Source organism: Strongylocentrotus purpuratus, unplaced genomic scaffold (genome assembly GCF_000002235.5).
Source record: "Strongylocentrotus purpuratus isolate Spur 01 unplaced genomic scaffold, Spur_5.0 spur5_scaffold_3, whole genome shotgun sequence".
Taxonomy (NCBI): Eukaryota; Metazoa; Echinodermata; class Echinoidea; order Camarodonta; family Strongylocentrotidae; genus Strongylocentrotus; species Strongylocentrotus purpuratus.
Window position 1 is genome coordinate 25356805 of NW_022145609.1, and position 14607 is coordinate 25371411.

The 14607-nt window shown below is 36.5% G+C and overlaps 1 protein-coding gene and 1 long non-coding RNA gene across 2 annotated transcripts in view; both read right to left on the bottom strand.

Annotated features, from left to right (window-relative positions):
* The window catches only part of LOC105439653 (nipped-B-like protein), a 55659-nt gene that overhangs the window by 27521 nt on the left and 13531 nt on the right, over positions 1 to 14607 (bottom strand). Inside the window, exons 7-14 of the mRNA XM_030996168.1 lie at positions 13738 to 13818; positions 7437 to 7537; positions 6834 to 6966; positions 5304 to 5386; positions 3517 to 3646; positions 2633 to 2776; positions 1555 to 1683; positions 605 to 879 (exon numbers count right to left, since the gene is read on the bottom strand). Coding sequence (XP_030852028.1) covers positions 605 to 879; positions 1555 to 1683; positions 2633 to 2776; positions 3517 to 3646; positions 5304 to 5386; positions 6834 to 6966; positions 7437 to 7537; positions 13738 to 13818 — 1076 coding nt within the window. The remainder of the gene's footprint in view (positions 1 to 604; positions 880 to 1554; positions 1684 to 2632; positions 2777 to 3516; positions 3647 to 5303; positions 5387 to 6833; positions 6967 to 7436; positions 7538 to 13737; positions 13819 to 14607) is intronic.
* Positions 7624 to 10042, bottom strand: LOC115928635. Its single transcript, XR_004066128.1, has 2 exons — positions 9668 to 10042; positions 7624 to 7664 (listed from the first exon to the last, which is right to left on the bottom strand). It is a non-coding gene; the product is annotated as an uncharacterized LOC115928635 (long non-coding RNA).

The following is a 14607-nucleotide window of genomic DNA, read 5'->3' on the forward strand; positions in this document are numbered from 1 at the left end:
ACAAGGGATCCTCAGTCTTGGAGCGTAAAGAGTAGAAAGCTTATTAGGCAATAGTATAGGGATGATTATGCCAACATTCTTGTATTAGGTCTATATATGTGATTTCTTGAAAGAGACGCTAAGTGAAGAGTTATATGATTAGAAGCTAAAGTAGATTGACTGATACCGCAATGTTATAGACATTTGATAAGGGTTAAGTTATTTATTAGTAGCCAAGTTATGATTATGAGATCGATGAAGAGTTGCACTTTTACATAAAGCATGGAAGTAAGGATAGTTTCGTTTAGAGATAGTAAAGTAATGAAACTAACCAGATGATGTTCTTAGTGATATAGTAAGAGAACACGGAGAGCTAATGAATTCAATGTATGCGAACAGGTAGATTTATTTGTGTTTAATACTTGAAGAGTATTGTTAATGTTATGCCATTTGATCGTATATATGTTATTGTAAGAAAAGACTGTTATTGTAGAAGATTAAGTAATAAAGACTTTGTTTTGCCATGCATCCTAGTCAACACTTTTCTTATTTTGTCTTCCTTTAATAGGTATGCCCCCCTCCCTCGGGGTGTGGGCGCTACATATAAGTATATCTTTATCCTCACCTAATGGAACCAGAAGGTTTTTTGACCTTGATAGAATAAAGAAGAAACTTTTTCCTCTTCTCTGCTGCTCGTAAGATATCAGCTTTCTTGAGGTCATTGTCCCGAGCCTTCTCCTCTTCCTCCTCATCATCACTGTCCTCGTCGTCTTCGTCGTCATCGCTATCCTCATCGTCGCTGTCTTTCTTCTTCTTCTTGGACTGAGGTGCTTTCATGGTCTGTTCCACCTCGGCGTTGGTGTCCCGGTACCACTGGGCAAGAAAGAATTGCCTTGAAAACTGCAAGAGTGAATGAGAGAGCGAGAGAGAGAAAGAGAGAACCAAATAAATACGAGTGGAATCGACATATAACAAATATATTCCCAAAACACATGGACCCTTAGACACTTTAAAGGCAGACTGTACTAGTTCAGCCAGAAGGGATTAGACCACACAGCGAGGTCACTGACAGGTGGCTATCTCATTAACTCAGCTCTCAATTAACATAAGAAAAAGAGGATTAGGGGGGACCAACAAGCACTGATTGGGGAAGTTTTCTATATAGAGGGAGCAAACAGCTACAAGTAGTACAGTGTGGCTAAAAACAAGAAAGGGAAAGAGTTAGAAAGAGGAAGGGGAGAGGTGAGCGGGAGGTGGGGGGGGGGGGGAGAAGGAAGGAAAAGGAGAGATAAAGAGAGAGAGACAAAAAGAGAGAAAGAGAGAGAAAGAGAGAGACAGAGAGAGAAAGAGAGAGATGGAGAGAGACAGAGAGGGAGAGAGAGACAGAGAGAGAGAGAGAGAGAGAGGGAGACAGAGACAGAGAGAATGAATACATAAGTTCAATATACGAAATGATAAACAGAAGTTCAATATACATAATGATATGTACCTAAAAATAAAAATAACAAAATTACAAAGATATGACCAAATGATGACATCTAAGTCAGTTCCAAGCAGATCATTTGCCTTTCTTACCAAGATTGCTGGATCATTGCGACTGTTGTAGCTGAGGTAGTCTACCATAGCCTGTTGTAGGTTCATGACATAGTCCAGTTTGTCACATGGCTTTCCATCTCCAACTGGGGACTCTCTACCTCCCCTCATCTACAAGAGAAGAAATGATATCAAATAAGCATATTTCTTTGAATATACAATAATAACAATGAACTCGATAACAATGCTACCACTTAATCCGATATTTTCTACACTAGCCGTATTGTTTAAAATATAAACAGTTTTTTTTTTCGGTACAGCATATGTAACACATTGGTTCTGTGAACATGATTTTAGCAAGGGATTACCCATACTCATCACTTAGAAAACGTGAAAACCTGAAATAAATCTCATTTATTTTGGGCAGCGCAATACCAGTGAAAACGATTGGGGTGAGAAATAATTCTATTATCATCAACACTTGTAGGTTATTAACGCAACTTTCATACTTTATTTTCAATGTCCACTAGCAAAAAAGAAAAAGAAAACACAATGAACACTAATAAAAGACCAACACAATAAATAAAATTGAATTTGCTCCAAGCCTTTTGAGTAGTTTAAGAATGATTTATGCACCACTTCATTCCCGAGGGGACTTTGTTAAATAATAGCTATACAACAAATAAATATATGGAAAACATTGTAAATTCTTTACACGGTTGAATCAAAGCTCTTGTAACAATAAGCCAGATTCTTCCCTATAATGGGCGACTTTTGTAATGTAATCAAATTTAATGCTTGAATGTTTGCCGAGTGCCTCGTTTCAAATAATTGTATTTTAACCCCCCCCCCCCCCCCCCCCCCCCCCGGGTAAAAACCTGGTCTAAAATAACCAGGTTAAAATAGGGTTAATAGTCGGTGTGCAATTGCATACATTAGGTGTTGTTAGGTAGGACAAGCCATAATAGCAACAACTTAAGTATGCAATTTGCATACTGAATATTGAAATGTGATGAAGGAGACTGAAATAATTTGTAACGAGGCACTTAGAAAATATTTGAGCATTAAATTTCATTACATCATGGAAATGGCCTGTTGGGCATGTAAATCTTCCTATTACCTCTCTGACGATGGTGTTGAGCCTATCTTCATCCATCACACTTGATATAGCATCTTTCCTCAGTCTGCTCGCCACCTGGCCAAGATACTCAAGGGAAGACACTCTCATCGACATCTCATTCGAGCGATTACTGAACTGGTGCATCTGAAAATTTGTCAAACAGAAACAGAAACATTCATGACAAAAAAAGTAAAAGAAACAAATGATAATGAAATCATAATAACTGATTTCCCATATCAGAGGAACTAGTATTAGGCAAGCATTTAATCGCTAAATGAATTATTATCTCAGAAAGTGGGCCAATACTATCAAACAATATTCATCAAATTTTCTGTCCCTTATAATGAAATTACACAAGACCCAAATCTAAGTAAATACGTCAAATAAACTTCCTGAAACTTCCTTTAATAAAGACATTATTGCAAATAATATTTTGCTCTCTATATATCCTTTATTTGCAAATCATTCGAAATAATAATACTATGAAACCAGTAACTTTCACACATATGAAGTTTTAGCCGATTGTATGAGTGGGAAATTTTCGCAAAATTTTCATGCCACAAATCAATTGAATAATTATTGACAAAACACTGACTGTTTGCAATCTTGAAAGTTTTCTCGCAAATATCACTGTTGTTTCAAAATACATGGAAGTTTCATGTTGTAGAGGTGTCTGATTTAACAATGTATAAGTATTGTTATCATGAGATTGGATTTCAAATACAAATAAAAACACACACAGATAGATAACAATGGTAGAAAGAATGTACACAGAGTCAAAGAAACTGTCGCGTCTGATACATAAAGATATGAATAACAAAGTGCATCCTTCTATACACAAAGCCGTGAGGATCGGTCGATACAGAACAAGAAATCAAACATACCAGCAATCTCCCGAGTAGACTGAGAAGAAGTTCTGATGCTGGCCATTCAGGCTTGTTGACTGCTGACAGCAGATCTTGAACAAAGTTCTCAAAGAGCGGCCTGTAGTCTTCCTCGTCCTTGCTGACACACCTAAGACAACAAAACAGATGGTATGAACGCTTGGTATCAAGGTGTCTAGGGGGGTGTTTCACAAAGATCCTAAGTTGAACTTATCTCTAAGTTGGACTTAACAATTGTGGAAAGCTGTTAGCATCTATGAAAATATTTAGTAAAAGTTATTTGAAAAGGCATAAAATGTTGTTTCAAATCATTCAAATTTTCTATTATCAAGGAGATTTTATGTTCTTGATATTGAATTTATATAAAGTCTAAAATACTTGAATTTTCGCTTTTGAATACATTTTATTTTAACCCTTACTGTACTGGGGGGGGGGGGGGCCTGGGAGGCCCCCCCCTCGACATTTTTGGAGATCGCGCCGCAACCGCTCGGAATTTTGAATTGTCGTTTCATGACTTTTTTCCTTCAAGTCTTACGCACATTTTGATACCATTTTCGTCGAAATCGGATATACCTGTAAGGTGTTACATAACAATTAGTATGCGCATGTCATCAAAAAAGTGCTATAATTGCATATATTCATGTACAAGCAGAAATGTGAAGATATGAATTGATATCAAATTGCTTTTATATGTTTCTCAAAGTAACTTGATGTATTTCAGAACAAAAGAATACATTAGAAATAAAACAATAGATATAATAACAAATAAAAAACAATGAAATACATAAGAAAATAAAAAGTTGAAAATCGCATCAAATTTGCATAAATTATCATTATTAATTACATCAAATAACTATTTTTTGTGTTAGAAAAGAAGTTTCATATGAATAATGAGTTTCAACATAACAAAAGTGGAGTCTGACAATTTTTGTAATGATTCTAGTTCCCTGTTTATTACCAGATTAGATATTCATGAATGCGTAATTTGCGTATTCATAATTTATGCAAATTAACCTATGCATTTTCAAATATCATTAGAATAATGACACCTCATGAATTTGAGATGAAGGAAACATTTATTCAATACATTTTCAAGATTCTTCACAAGTCTACGGACAAATATGTAGAGTTTTTTGTAAAATGCATAAAATAAGCATTTTCCATAATTAATTAGGCTATAACGACAAAAATTTGCATATTAGGAAAAAACTAATTATACCTTCTTGTTCCTTACATAAATATCTACAATCATGCAAATTTTCGCGTTCATCGGACATTCGACGGCCGAGATCATAGGGGGGGGGGCCTCCGAGGCCCCCCCCCAGTCAGAGAGTGCTCGAAATAGCCCAGTACAGTAAGGGTTAAGGCTACAAATGGCTCTCCATAAGTCCAACTTAGGATCTTTGTGAAACACCCCCAGGTCTAGTGGATACGTCACCAGACTGTGAATCACATGGTTCACGGTTGAGTCCCGCCATGGCACTGATGTCCTTTGACAAGACATTAATCTACATTTGCCACCCTCCACCCAGGTGTAGTAAATGGATTCCTGGTAGGAATATGTATGTAGTGAATGCTTTAAGCACGTTAAGGCAGCTGGGCTAAAGCCATGGTAATAAATAATACTACTCCTTTGGACTAGCAAAATGCGGGGAAATTGTGAAAAAAATGTCCAAAACCTCTTTAGTATCTTCAAATCATAAACATGGATTTGCACATATGGGGCTAGGTATAGTATTACAATAAAACTTTGATCCAATGAATCAGTAACTGATGGAAGCACTTACTTTTTCAAGAAGACCGAGAGAAAGTTCTGCCCTGTTCTCACTGCTGTCTCATAGGCATTGACTACTAGCACACCTTGGTCCGTCTGTTTTGAACGTGAAGGATAAAAGGTTGCATTAAAAAACAGGCAATCAAATTGAACACAAGGTGAGATTTCTTCCACATTTGTCACTCATTATCTATCATACAAGTATTCAAAGTCAAAGAAAAATCAAATGTAACATGTAATATATTAACTGCTTTAACTTGTTAGTTACACTCAACTAAATTTACTTGTTGACAAGAGCATTTGCTTTGTAATTTGAACCAATTTCTGAACAGACAGCTGTTCACAGCTTTTAACAAATGCATAATGATCCTCATTTATTCAACTTAATTATCATCTGATGAAGTTTTGAATTCCTTTTTTGATTCATTCCTCTGACTTACAAATTAACAAACACAAAAAGCTATTTAATATGAAAATACAGAAAATGAAAGCCCATAAAAATGTATTTTTGAATTCTTTCATCAAGGAAGGAGAGGGGGGGGGGGGGAATCCAACGACATTGACTGTCTCTGAAGCCTCAGAGTTACATTGTAATAACATTTATTAACCCTATTTTAACTGGGCTATTTCAGACCAGGTTTTTACTGGGGGGGGGGGGGGGGTCAATTTGACCCCCCCCCTAAGATCTCGGCCGTTTCACCGCCGATCGCCGCAAAAATTTGCATGCATGTCAAGTGAAGTGCATAGAATACTATGGTAATTTCAAATTTTTGAAAAATTCACTCATTTGCATATTTATGGTAATTTATGCAAATAAGGTCATCAAATTCACATTTCTGCCCATAAATCATAGATTATTCATGTTTACGTATTCTTTTTCACTACATATATTTATTAGACCTTTTGGAATAATAATACAACACAAAAAATTGGAAGAGCCAGGTTATTCCTTATGTTATCTCTTGTTTTTATAATTTCTTATGTATTTCATTGTTTTTGTTGTTTTATTTCATTTATAACTACAATTCAACTATTATGACCCCAAAAACAAACATCTAAACTTTAAACAAGACTGAATAACCAATGTTTTATCTATTTTTAGGAAAAATGACTTTTACATATGTTTTGTACACAAATCACGAAAATGAGCGATTTTCGGGCTGACATGCAAAGACAAAAGGTCACGTGACCTTGTAACCGTAAGTCCGATTTTCAAAAAAATCGTTTTAAAAGATGCATAAGACTCGAAAGTAAAAAGTCATGAAAGGAAAAATTTATATCTGTCGCGGTTTCGGAGTAGTCGCGAAATTTCTACAGGGGGGGGGGGGGGTCAAATTGACCCCCCCCCCTCAGTTAACGTAGGGTTAAGCCTGATATGCAATCTGATAAGGTTTAATTCCATTTTCATTAATGCAACCTTGTCTTAAATAAAGAAAGCACCAAGAAACAAAAATTGCTGGTTAAGAGCCAGACTGGTGTCAACTCTGTACCGATTCTCCGCAAACTATGCTTGAATTCTGAAACTAAGAATTTTCTGACGTACCTTTGAACCGTCATCATCAACATTATCATACTGATCCATTCCATCGCCATCTGGGGTCACGAACACAACTACACCTTGAATGAGTTGTAATACAAGAGCAGTCACCATCTGAATGTTGGTTGTGTTGTTCAGTCTGGATGGAAGGTAGAATAGAAACTAATGATCAATTCACCATAAAGGTGGAACATATTACATTAGATTTCCAAAACTATACCATGGCCACAATAAATGAAATTTACATAAACAGATTGATAGATAATGGACAGACAAATTGACAACCCAAAGATAAAATGGCTCTACTACCATAGTAACAGAAGCAAAAATCAAATCTGATTGGAGTAAAATACTGTTGCAACATAGAAAAAAGGTGATTGCTATCAAGTCCTTAACTAGTTAATTACCTTTTAATCTCAAACCTCTGGATTAAATTTCATTGATTTGAAAATTAAAATGAAGATTAGTTCGAAACTTGCACTTCAATGACCTATAATGGTCATTACAATTCAATTTTTGGAAGACACATGTTTGAGATGTTGTCCATAGTTTCACTGTGATTCTTTAATGGAATTCATCATTTACAGAAGAAGAAAAAAGTTTATCTACCTGAAGTTTCTGAGGTTCTTTTTACTCGATGGAAGTCTGGCAAGAGAGGCAAAGATATCCTCCAGGATGAGTTGTCTGTGTTTCTCGTACCTTGAGAATACCTGAAGAAGCAAGAAATTATATTTTAAAAACGTCAACTCATTATTGGAGACAGATCCTCCTTATTATACACATATTTCAATAATCCTATAAATGTGTAGCGCCCACACCCCGAGGGAGGGGGCATACCTATTAAAGGAAGACAAAATAAGAAAGGTGTTGACTGAGATGCGTGGCAAAAACAAAGTCTTTATTACTTAATCTTCTACAATAACAGTCTTTTCTTACAATAACATATATAAGATCAAATGGCATAACAATACTCTTCAAGTATTAAACACAAATAAATCTACCTGTTCGCATACATTGAATTCATTAGCTCTCCGTGTTCTCTTACTTTATCACTAAGAACATCATCTGGTTAGTTTCATTACTTTACTATCTCTAAACGAATCTATCCTTACTTCCATGCTTTATGTAAAAGTGCAACTCTTCATCGATCTCATAATCATAACTCGGCTACTAATAAATAACTTAACCCTTATCAAATGTCTATAACATTGCGGTATCAGTCAATCTACTTTAGCTTCTAATCATATAACTCTTCACTTAGCGTCTCTTTCAAGAAATCACATATATAGACCTAATACAAGAATGTTGGCATAATCATCCCTATACTATTGCCTAATAAGCTTTCTACTCTTTACGCTCCAAGACTGAGGATCCCTTGTGCACATAGACCCTTAGAATGTAATTCTACTCTCAGCCTTCACTAATCCCTAAATTCACAAGTTACTTCTTGTCTCAGGACTTCACATTAATACTGAATAAACTTATAACTCTTCCTTAACTATAGCTCATGTATTTTCCAATAGTCATCTGCATCACTTTGATCTAATACTATCTTTTTCAGCGAGATTGCTGAGCTTGAAAAGATACATCTTCAACAACTTATATCCTAAACTCCTTACAATATTCACAGAACTGGCAAATAGTCTTAGTCTGCAGTCTGCACTAATTACTCTAACAAACTTACAACCAATATTACGAATTCCTCTTACTGTATAATCTCATCTTCACATACAGTTCATATTCACATTCTAAACAACAACCAATAGTTTACTGAATACATATTCATTTCATGGCAATACATAAAAAGTAATGTGGGAGTGAAAGAGAAAGGATAAACAATAGAGAGAGAGAGAGAGAGAGAAGGGAGAGAGAGAGAGAGAGAGAGAGAGGGGGGGGGGGGGGGGGGGGGGGGGGGGAGAGAGAGAGGGTAATTCCCAATAACATTTAACCTGAATTATCATTCCTAACAATATATTACAATGAATTTAACACTGTGATTATGCAAGTCTTCAGCTACAATATTCCATCAAACAATCCAACTCTAGCTAACTATTAAACAGTGTGACCATGTGTTTCTCAACAAGTGTATTCCCCAACATAAATCCTTTGTCTTCTCATTTAGCAATCTTGCTGACTCTACCAAACTTTCATTCCCGCCTAAGATACCATTTTCCAGCATGGGTCAAAAAGCAAACAAAGCTTGGGGGAGGGGATTAAGAACTTTGATAAGAAGATGTGTTCACATTGAACGCACTGCCATATCGTAATAACACACTAGTATTGTACACATGGTGCGTCCACACTCACTCATACCATAATACTGTAAGTTAAAGATAATCTGGACTTGAACAACTCATTTCGCTATTCAAACTGTATCTAACTCGAACTAGAATATATAACAATGTGCTTTGGCATAATGTATAGTAAATGGCACATGTCCTTGGCTAAGAATATATATATACACATGAATATGTAAGCAAAAGACAAATATACTGACAGTAATAAAGTATATTCTCTTCTCAAAACTTACTTAGAATGTTGTCTAAGTCAAACAACATAATCATCAATCTCACATACACACAGTAATAGTTTCCTATCATTACTACAAGTAATTACTATGCACATCAATGACATTATCTCTTCCCACATGGCATCTCTTATATTTCCACCCATAGTCCACATGTCATATAATCCAACATCTCATAGCCAAAGACCATTAATATCTCTTTTTATACAGTAATACAAGATATATGAATAGTGAAGTTATAATAGTTTAGAAATACACATATTATGAAGAACAAGAATATAACACAATTGAATAATAAGAGATTCTTTCTTACCTATTAAAGGAAGACAAAATAAGAAAGGTGTTGACTGAGATGCGTGGCAAAAACAAAGTGAGAAGCCACTCCTGGTATCCCAGCTGGTGTGTTTAGGTTGGTTGTGGGTGAGGCCACTCTCGCAGGAGGGGGTACCTAATTAACTAAGAGGAGGGACTATATGGGGGCTAGAAATATACTTGTGTCATACATACATAGTCAAAGATATACAAAAAAATAGGGGGGGGGGGGTATTCTGTGGGGCTCCACACCTTCCCCTCCAAAAATAAATGTCTCCTGGACATTTCAACTTTCAAACATTTACATCAATAATTCATGATTATAGTATAACATTTTTAACGTTCATATAGTTCTCGTTCAATGTCGTCATAAAGTACAGATCAGGGAGGTGAGACTTATCACCAAAGTCCATGAAAGTCTATGTCCTTGCCACGCTGACAGATCATCGTGCTCCAATTCTTCTGTGGAATACATGTAGTACATCGAGTTCATTAACGTGTTGCAAATCTTTATAGCGAAACCTAATAGGTACTTGAAGTCTCAGAATTACATATCATAATATCATATCAGAATTACGTGGCTTTTTCTTCCATACAAATAAACTTTGCGAAACATTAACCCATTCTACGGGCGCGCCTGACATACGGTGAAGGTTTCTTGGGAAGCTCGCGACTCATCCCGAAGACTTTATCACATAGATCAATTGATCACTATCGAGTGTCATCGCTTGTTTCCTTATATACCACAATTCATGAAACGATTTACAACTTGTTTCATCTTACTACTTCGCGTTACTCGTACTTCGGGTTTACTAAACACCTAGCACACATGATTCTAAATAACGATGCATCTAATATAAAACAAAATATTAAAAACAAAAAAGAATCCGTTTGAGGCCTTCCTCGCGGGTCGAATGATTGACTCGCTCGCTGGAAAAATTGAAGTTGGTCTTCTGTCATCTAACGCTGGTAGTGGGTTGGTTGCTGGTGGGCTACTGGCGTCTGTATCTGTAATGGCCTTTGATGGGGAGGTAGAATGGTGGGTCATACCGGTACTGGAACGGTGCAGGCCGTGGCTGGGCTGTTGAGGGTGGCGGCTTGGAGAACCCCTGGACATCCTTGACTCCACTCACTGCTCCGCCATCTATTTCCTCCCAGTAAGGGTGAAGCTTTCCTTGGCCACCTGGCGGGGCCAGACTTCGCACCAGGGCCCTATCCCCTTGCTGTAGCACCCTGCTGCATACTGCACGCTCGTAGTAGCCTTTTCTCCTCTCTGCAGCTTGTCCCATTCTCTCTGATGCTGAGCCAACCTCATTTCCAATCAGGGATGGTCTTCTCCGGCTCTCTGACTTCTGGTCCTTTTTATCCTAATCGTTACATCACTGCTTCTTCGATTATCCAACTGTTCGTGTCATAGGACGACACATCGTCCTCGTGTCTCTTCGACGATGGCCGTCCTGGCAAGGTCGCCAAATTTGTAGCGCCCACACCCCGAGGGAGGGGGCATACCTATTAAAGGAAGACAAAATAAGAAAGGTGTTGACTGAGATGCGTGGCAAAAACAAAGTCTTTATTACTTAATCTTCTACAATAACAGTCTTTTCTTACAATAACATATATAAGATCAAATGGCATAACAATACTCTTCAAGTATTAAACACAAATAAATCTACCTGTTCGCATACATTGAATTCATTAGCTCTCCGTGTTCTCTTACTTTATCACTAAGAACATCATCTGGTTAGTTTCATTACTTTACTATCTCTAAACGAATCTATCCTTACTTCCATGCTTTATGTAAAAGTGCAACTCTTCATCGATCTCATAATCATAACTCGGCTACTAATAAATAACTTAACCCTTATCAAATGTCTATAACATTGCGGTATCAGTCAATCTACTTTAGCTTCTAATCATATAACTCTTCACTTAGCGTCTCTTTCAAGAAATCACATATATAGACCTAATACAAGAATGTTGGCATAATCATCCCTATACTATTGCCTAATAAGCTTTCTACTCTTTACGCTCCAAGACTGAGGATCCCTTGTGCACATAGACCCTTAGAATGTAATTCTACTCTCAGCCTTCACTAATCCCTAAATTCACAAGTTACTTCTTGTCTCAGGACTTCACATTAATACTGAATAAACTTATAACTCTTCCTTAACTATAGCTCATGTATTTTCCAATAGTCATCTGCATCACTTTGATCTAATACTATCTTTTTCAGCGAGATTGCTGAGCTTGAAAAGATACATCTTCAACAACTTATATCCTAAACTCCTTACAATATTCACAGAACTGGCAAATAGTCTTAGTCTGCAGTCTGCACTAATTACTCTAACAAACTTACAACCAATATTACGAATTCCTCTTACTGTATAATCTCATCTTCACATACAGTTCATATTCACATTCTAAACAACAACCAATAGTTTACTGAATACATATTCATTTCATGGCAATACATAAAAAGTAATGTGGGAGTGAAAGAGAAAGGATAAACAATAGAGAGAGAGAGAGAGAGAGAAGGGGAGAGAGAGAGAGAGAGAGAGAGAGGGGGGGGGGGGGGGGGAGAGAGAGAGGGTAATTCCCAATAACATTTAACCTGAATTATCATTCCTAACAATATATTACAATGAATTTAACACTGTGATTATGCAAGTCTTCAGCTACAATATTCCATCAAACAATCCAACTCTAGCTAACTATTAAACAGTGTGACCATGTGTTTCTCAACAAGTGTATTCCCCAACATAAATCCTTTGTCTTCTCATTTAGCAATCTTGCTGACTCTACCAAACTTTCATTCCCGCCTAAGATACCATTTTCCAGCATGGGTCAAAAAGCAAACAAAGCTTGGGGGAGGGGATTAAGAACTTTGATAAGAAGATGTGTTCACATTGAACGCACTGCCATATCGTAATAACACACTAGTATTGTACACATGGTGCGTCCACACTCACTCATACCATAATACTGTAAGTTAAAGATAATCTGGACTTGAACAACTCATTTCGCTATTCAAACTGTATCTAACTCGAACTAGAATATATAACAATGTGCTTTGGCATAATGTATAGTAAATGGCACATGTCCTTGGCTAAGAATATATATATACACATGAATATGTAAGCAAAAGACAAATATACTGACAGTAATAAAGTATATTCTCTTCTCAAAACTTACTTAGAATGTTGTCTAAGTCAAACAACATAATCATCAATCTCACATACACACAGTAATAGTTTCCTATCATTACTACAAGTAATTACTATGCACATCAATGACATTATCTCTTCCCACATGGCATCTCTTATATTTCCACCCATAGTCCACATGTCATATAATCCAACATCTCATAGCCAAAGACCATTAATATCTCTTTTTATACAGTAATACAAGATATATGAATAGTGAAGTTATAATAGTTTAGAAATACACATATTATGAAGAACAAGAATATAACACAATTGAATAATAAGAGATTCTTTCTTACCTATTAAAGGAAGACAAAATAAGAAAGGTGTTGACTGAGATGCGTGGCAAAAACAAAGTGAGAAGCCACTCCTGGTATCCCAGCTGGTGTGTTTAGGTTGGTTGTGGGTGAGGCCACTCTCGCAGGAGGGGGTACCTAATTAACTAAGAGGAGGGACTATATGGGGGCTAGAAATATACTTGTGTCATACATACATAGTCAAAGATATACAAAAAAATAGGGGGGGGTATTCTGTGGGGCTCCACAAATGCATTTATTGACAAAAGGCTGTGAGTGAAGAAAGTGTCAAAAAATAAAATTACAAGAATAAAAACAATAAAACAACCAAACTAAAAACACACACATTTAAGAGTGAAAGGGCTGTTAATATTCACAATACACTTTACCAGTTAGATTAAATTTACAGCAACATTCAGCGAAATAACATATACAGTTAACAAAATTCTTCATACCCTTACCAAGTTTTGTAATTATTTAAGTATGTGAAAAATTGATTTGTTCAAATTTAAGTTTCTTGAGAATGGTGAAAATGGAAAATTGTCTTATATTAGATTTTTTTCTATACTTACAGCAGCGATCAGCTTCAGAGAGTTGAGTTGAAGTTCACTGACATTCTCAACAAAGAAAGGCGCAGTGCCCATTGAAGAAATCTATCAGAAAATAAACTAGATGGAATTCGACTGCGCGCAGTCGAAAATGATGCCTCCGTCATAGAGCAATTTTACAAACCAAAACAGAAGACATTTTTCGAATTCAAGTTCAATTGTAATCCATTAACAGGTTCTCAGAATATCGTGATTACAAGCAATTTCTCATATACATATATGACCCTTTGATCTTTGACCTCATGACCCTAAAATCTACTCAGTTCATTGGCTCTGCAAGATGTCCTGAGTTAAATAGTAATCCATCTGTCAGTTCTAATGAGAATGTGTTCACAAGCTATTTTTGCATACATAATGAGCCCATGACCTTTGACCTTTGATCTTATGAACCAAAAATCTACTCAGTTCATTGGCTCTGCAAGTAACATACATGACCTAATTTTGGCAGGAATCCATCAATCGGTTCTTGAGAACACGATCACGAGCTGTTTTTGCATACATAATGTGCGTTGTGGCCTTTGACCTTTGACCTCATGACCCCAAAATCTAATCAGTTCATCTGCTCTGCAAGTAACATACATGACCTAAGTTTAGCAGCAATCCATCAATCGGTTCTTGAGATAACGCAATCACGAGCTGTTTTTGCATACATAATGTGCGCTGTAGCCTTTGACCTTTGACCTCGTGACCCCAAAATCTAATCACTTCATCGGTTCTGCAAGTAACATACATGACCTAAGTTTGGCAGCAATCCATTACTCGGTTCTTGAGATAACGCGATCACGAGCTGTTTTTGCATACATAATGAGCCCTGTGACCTTTGACCTTTAACCT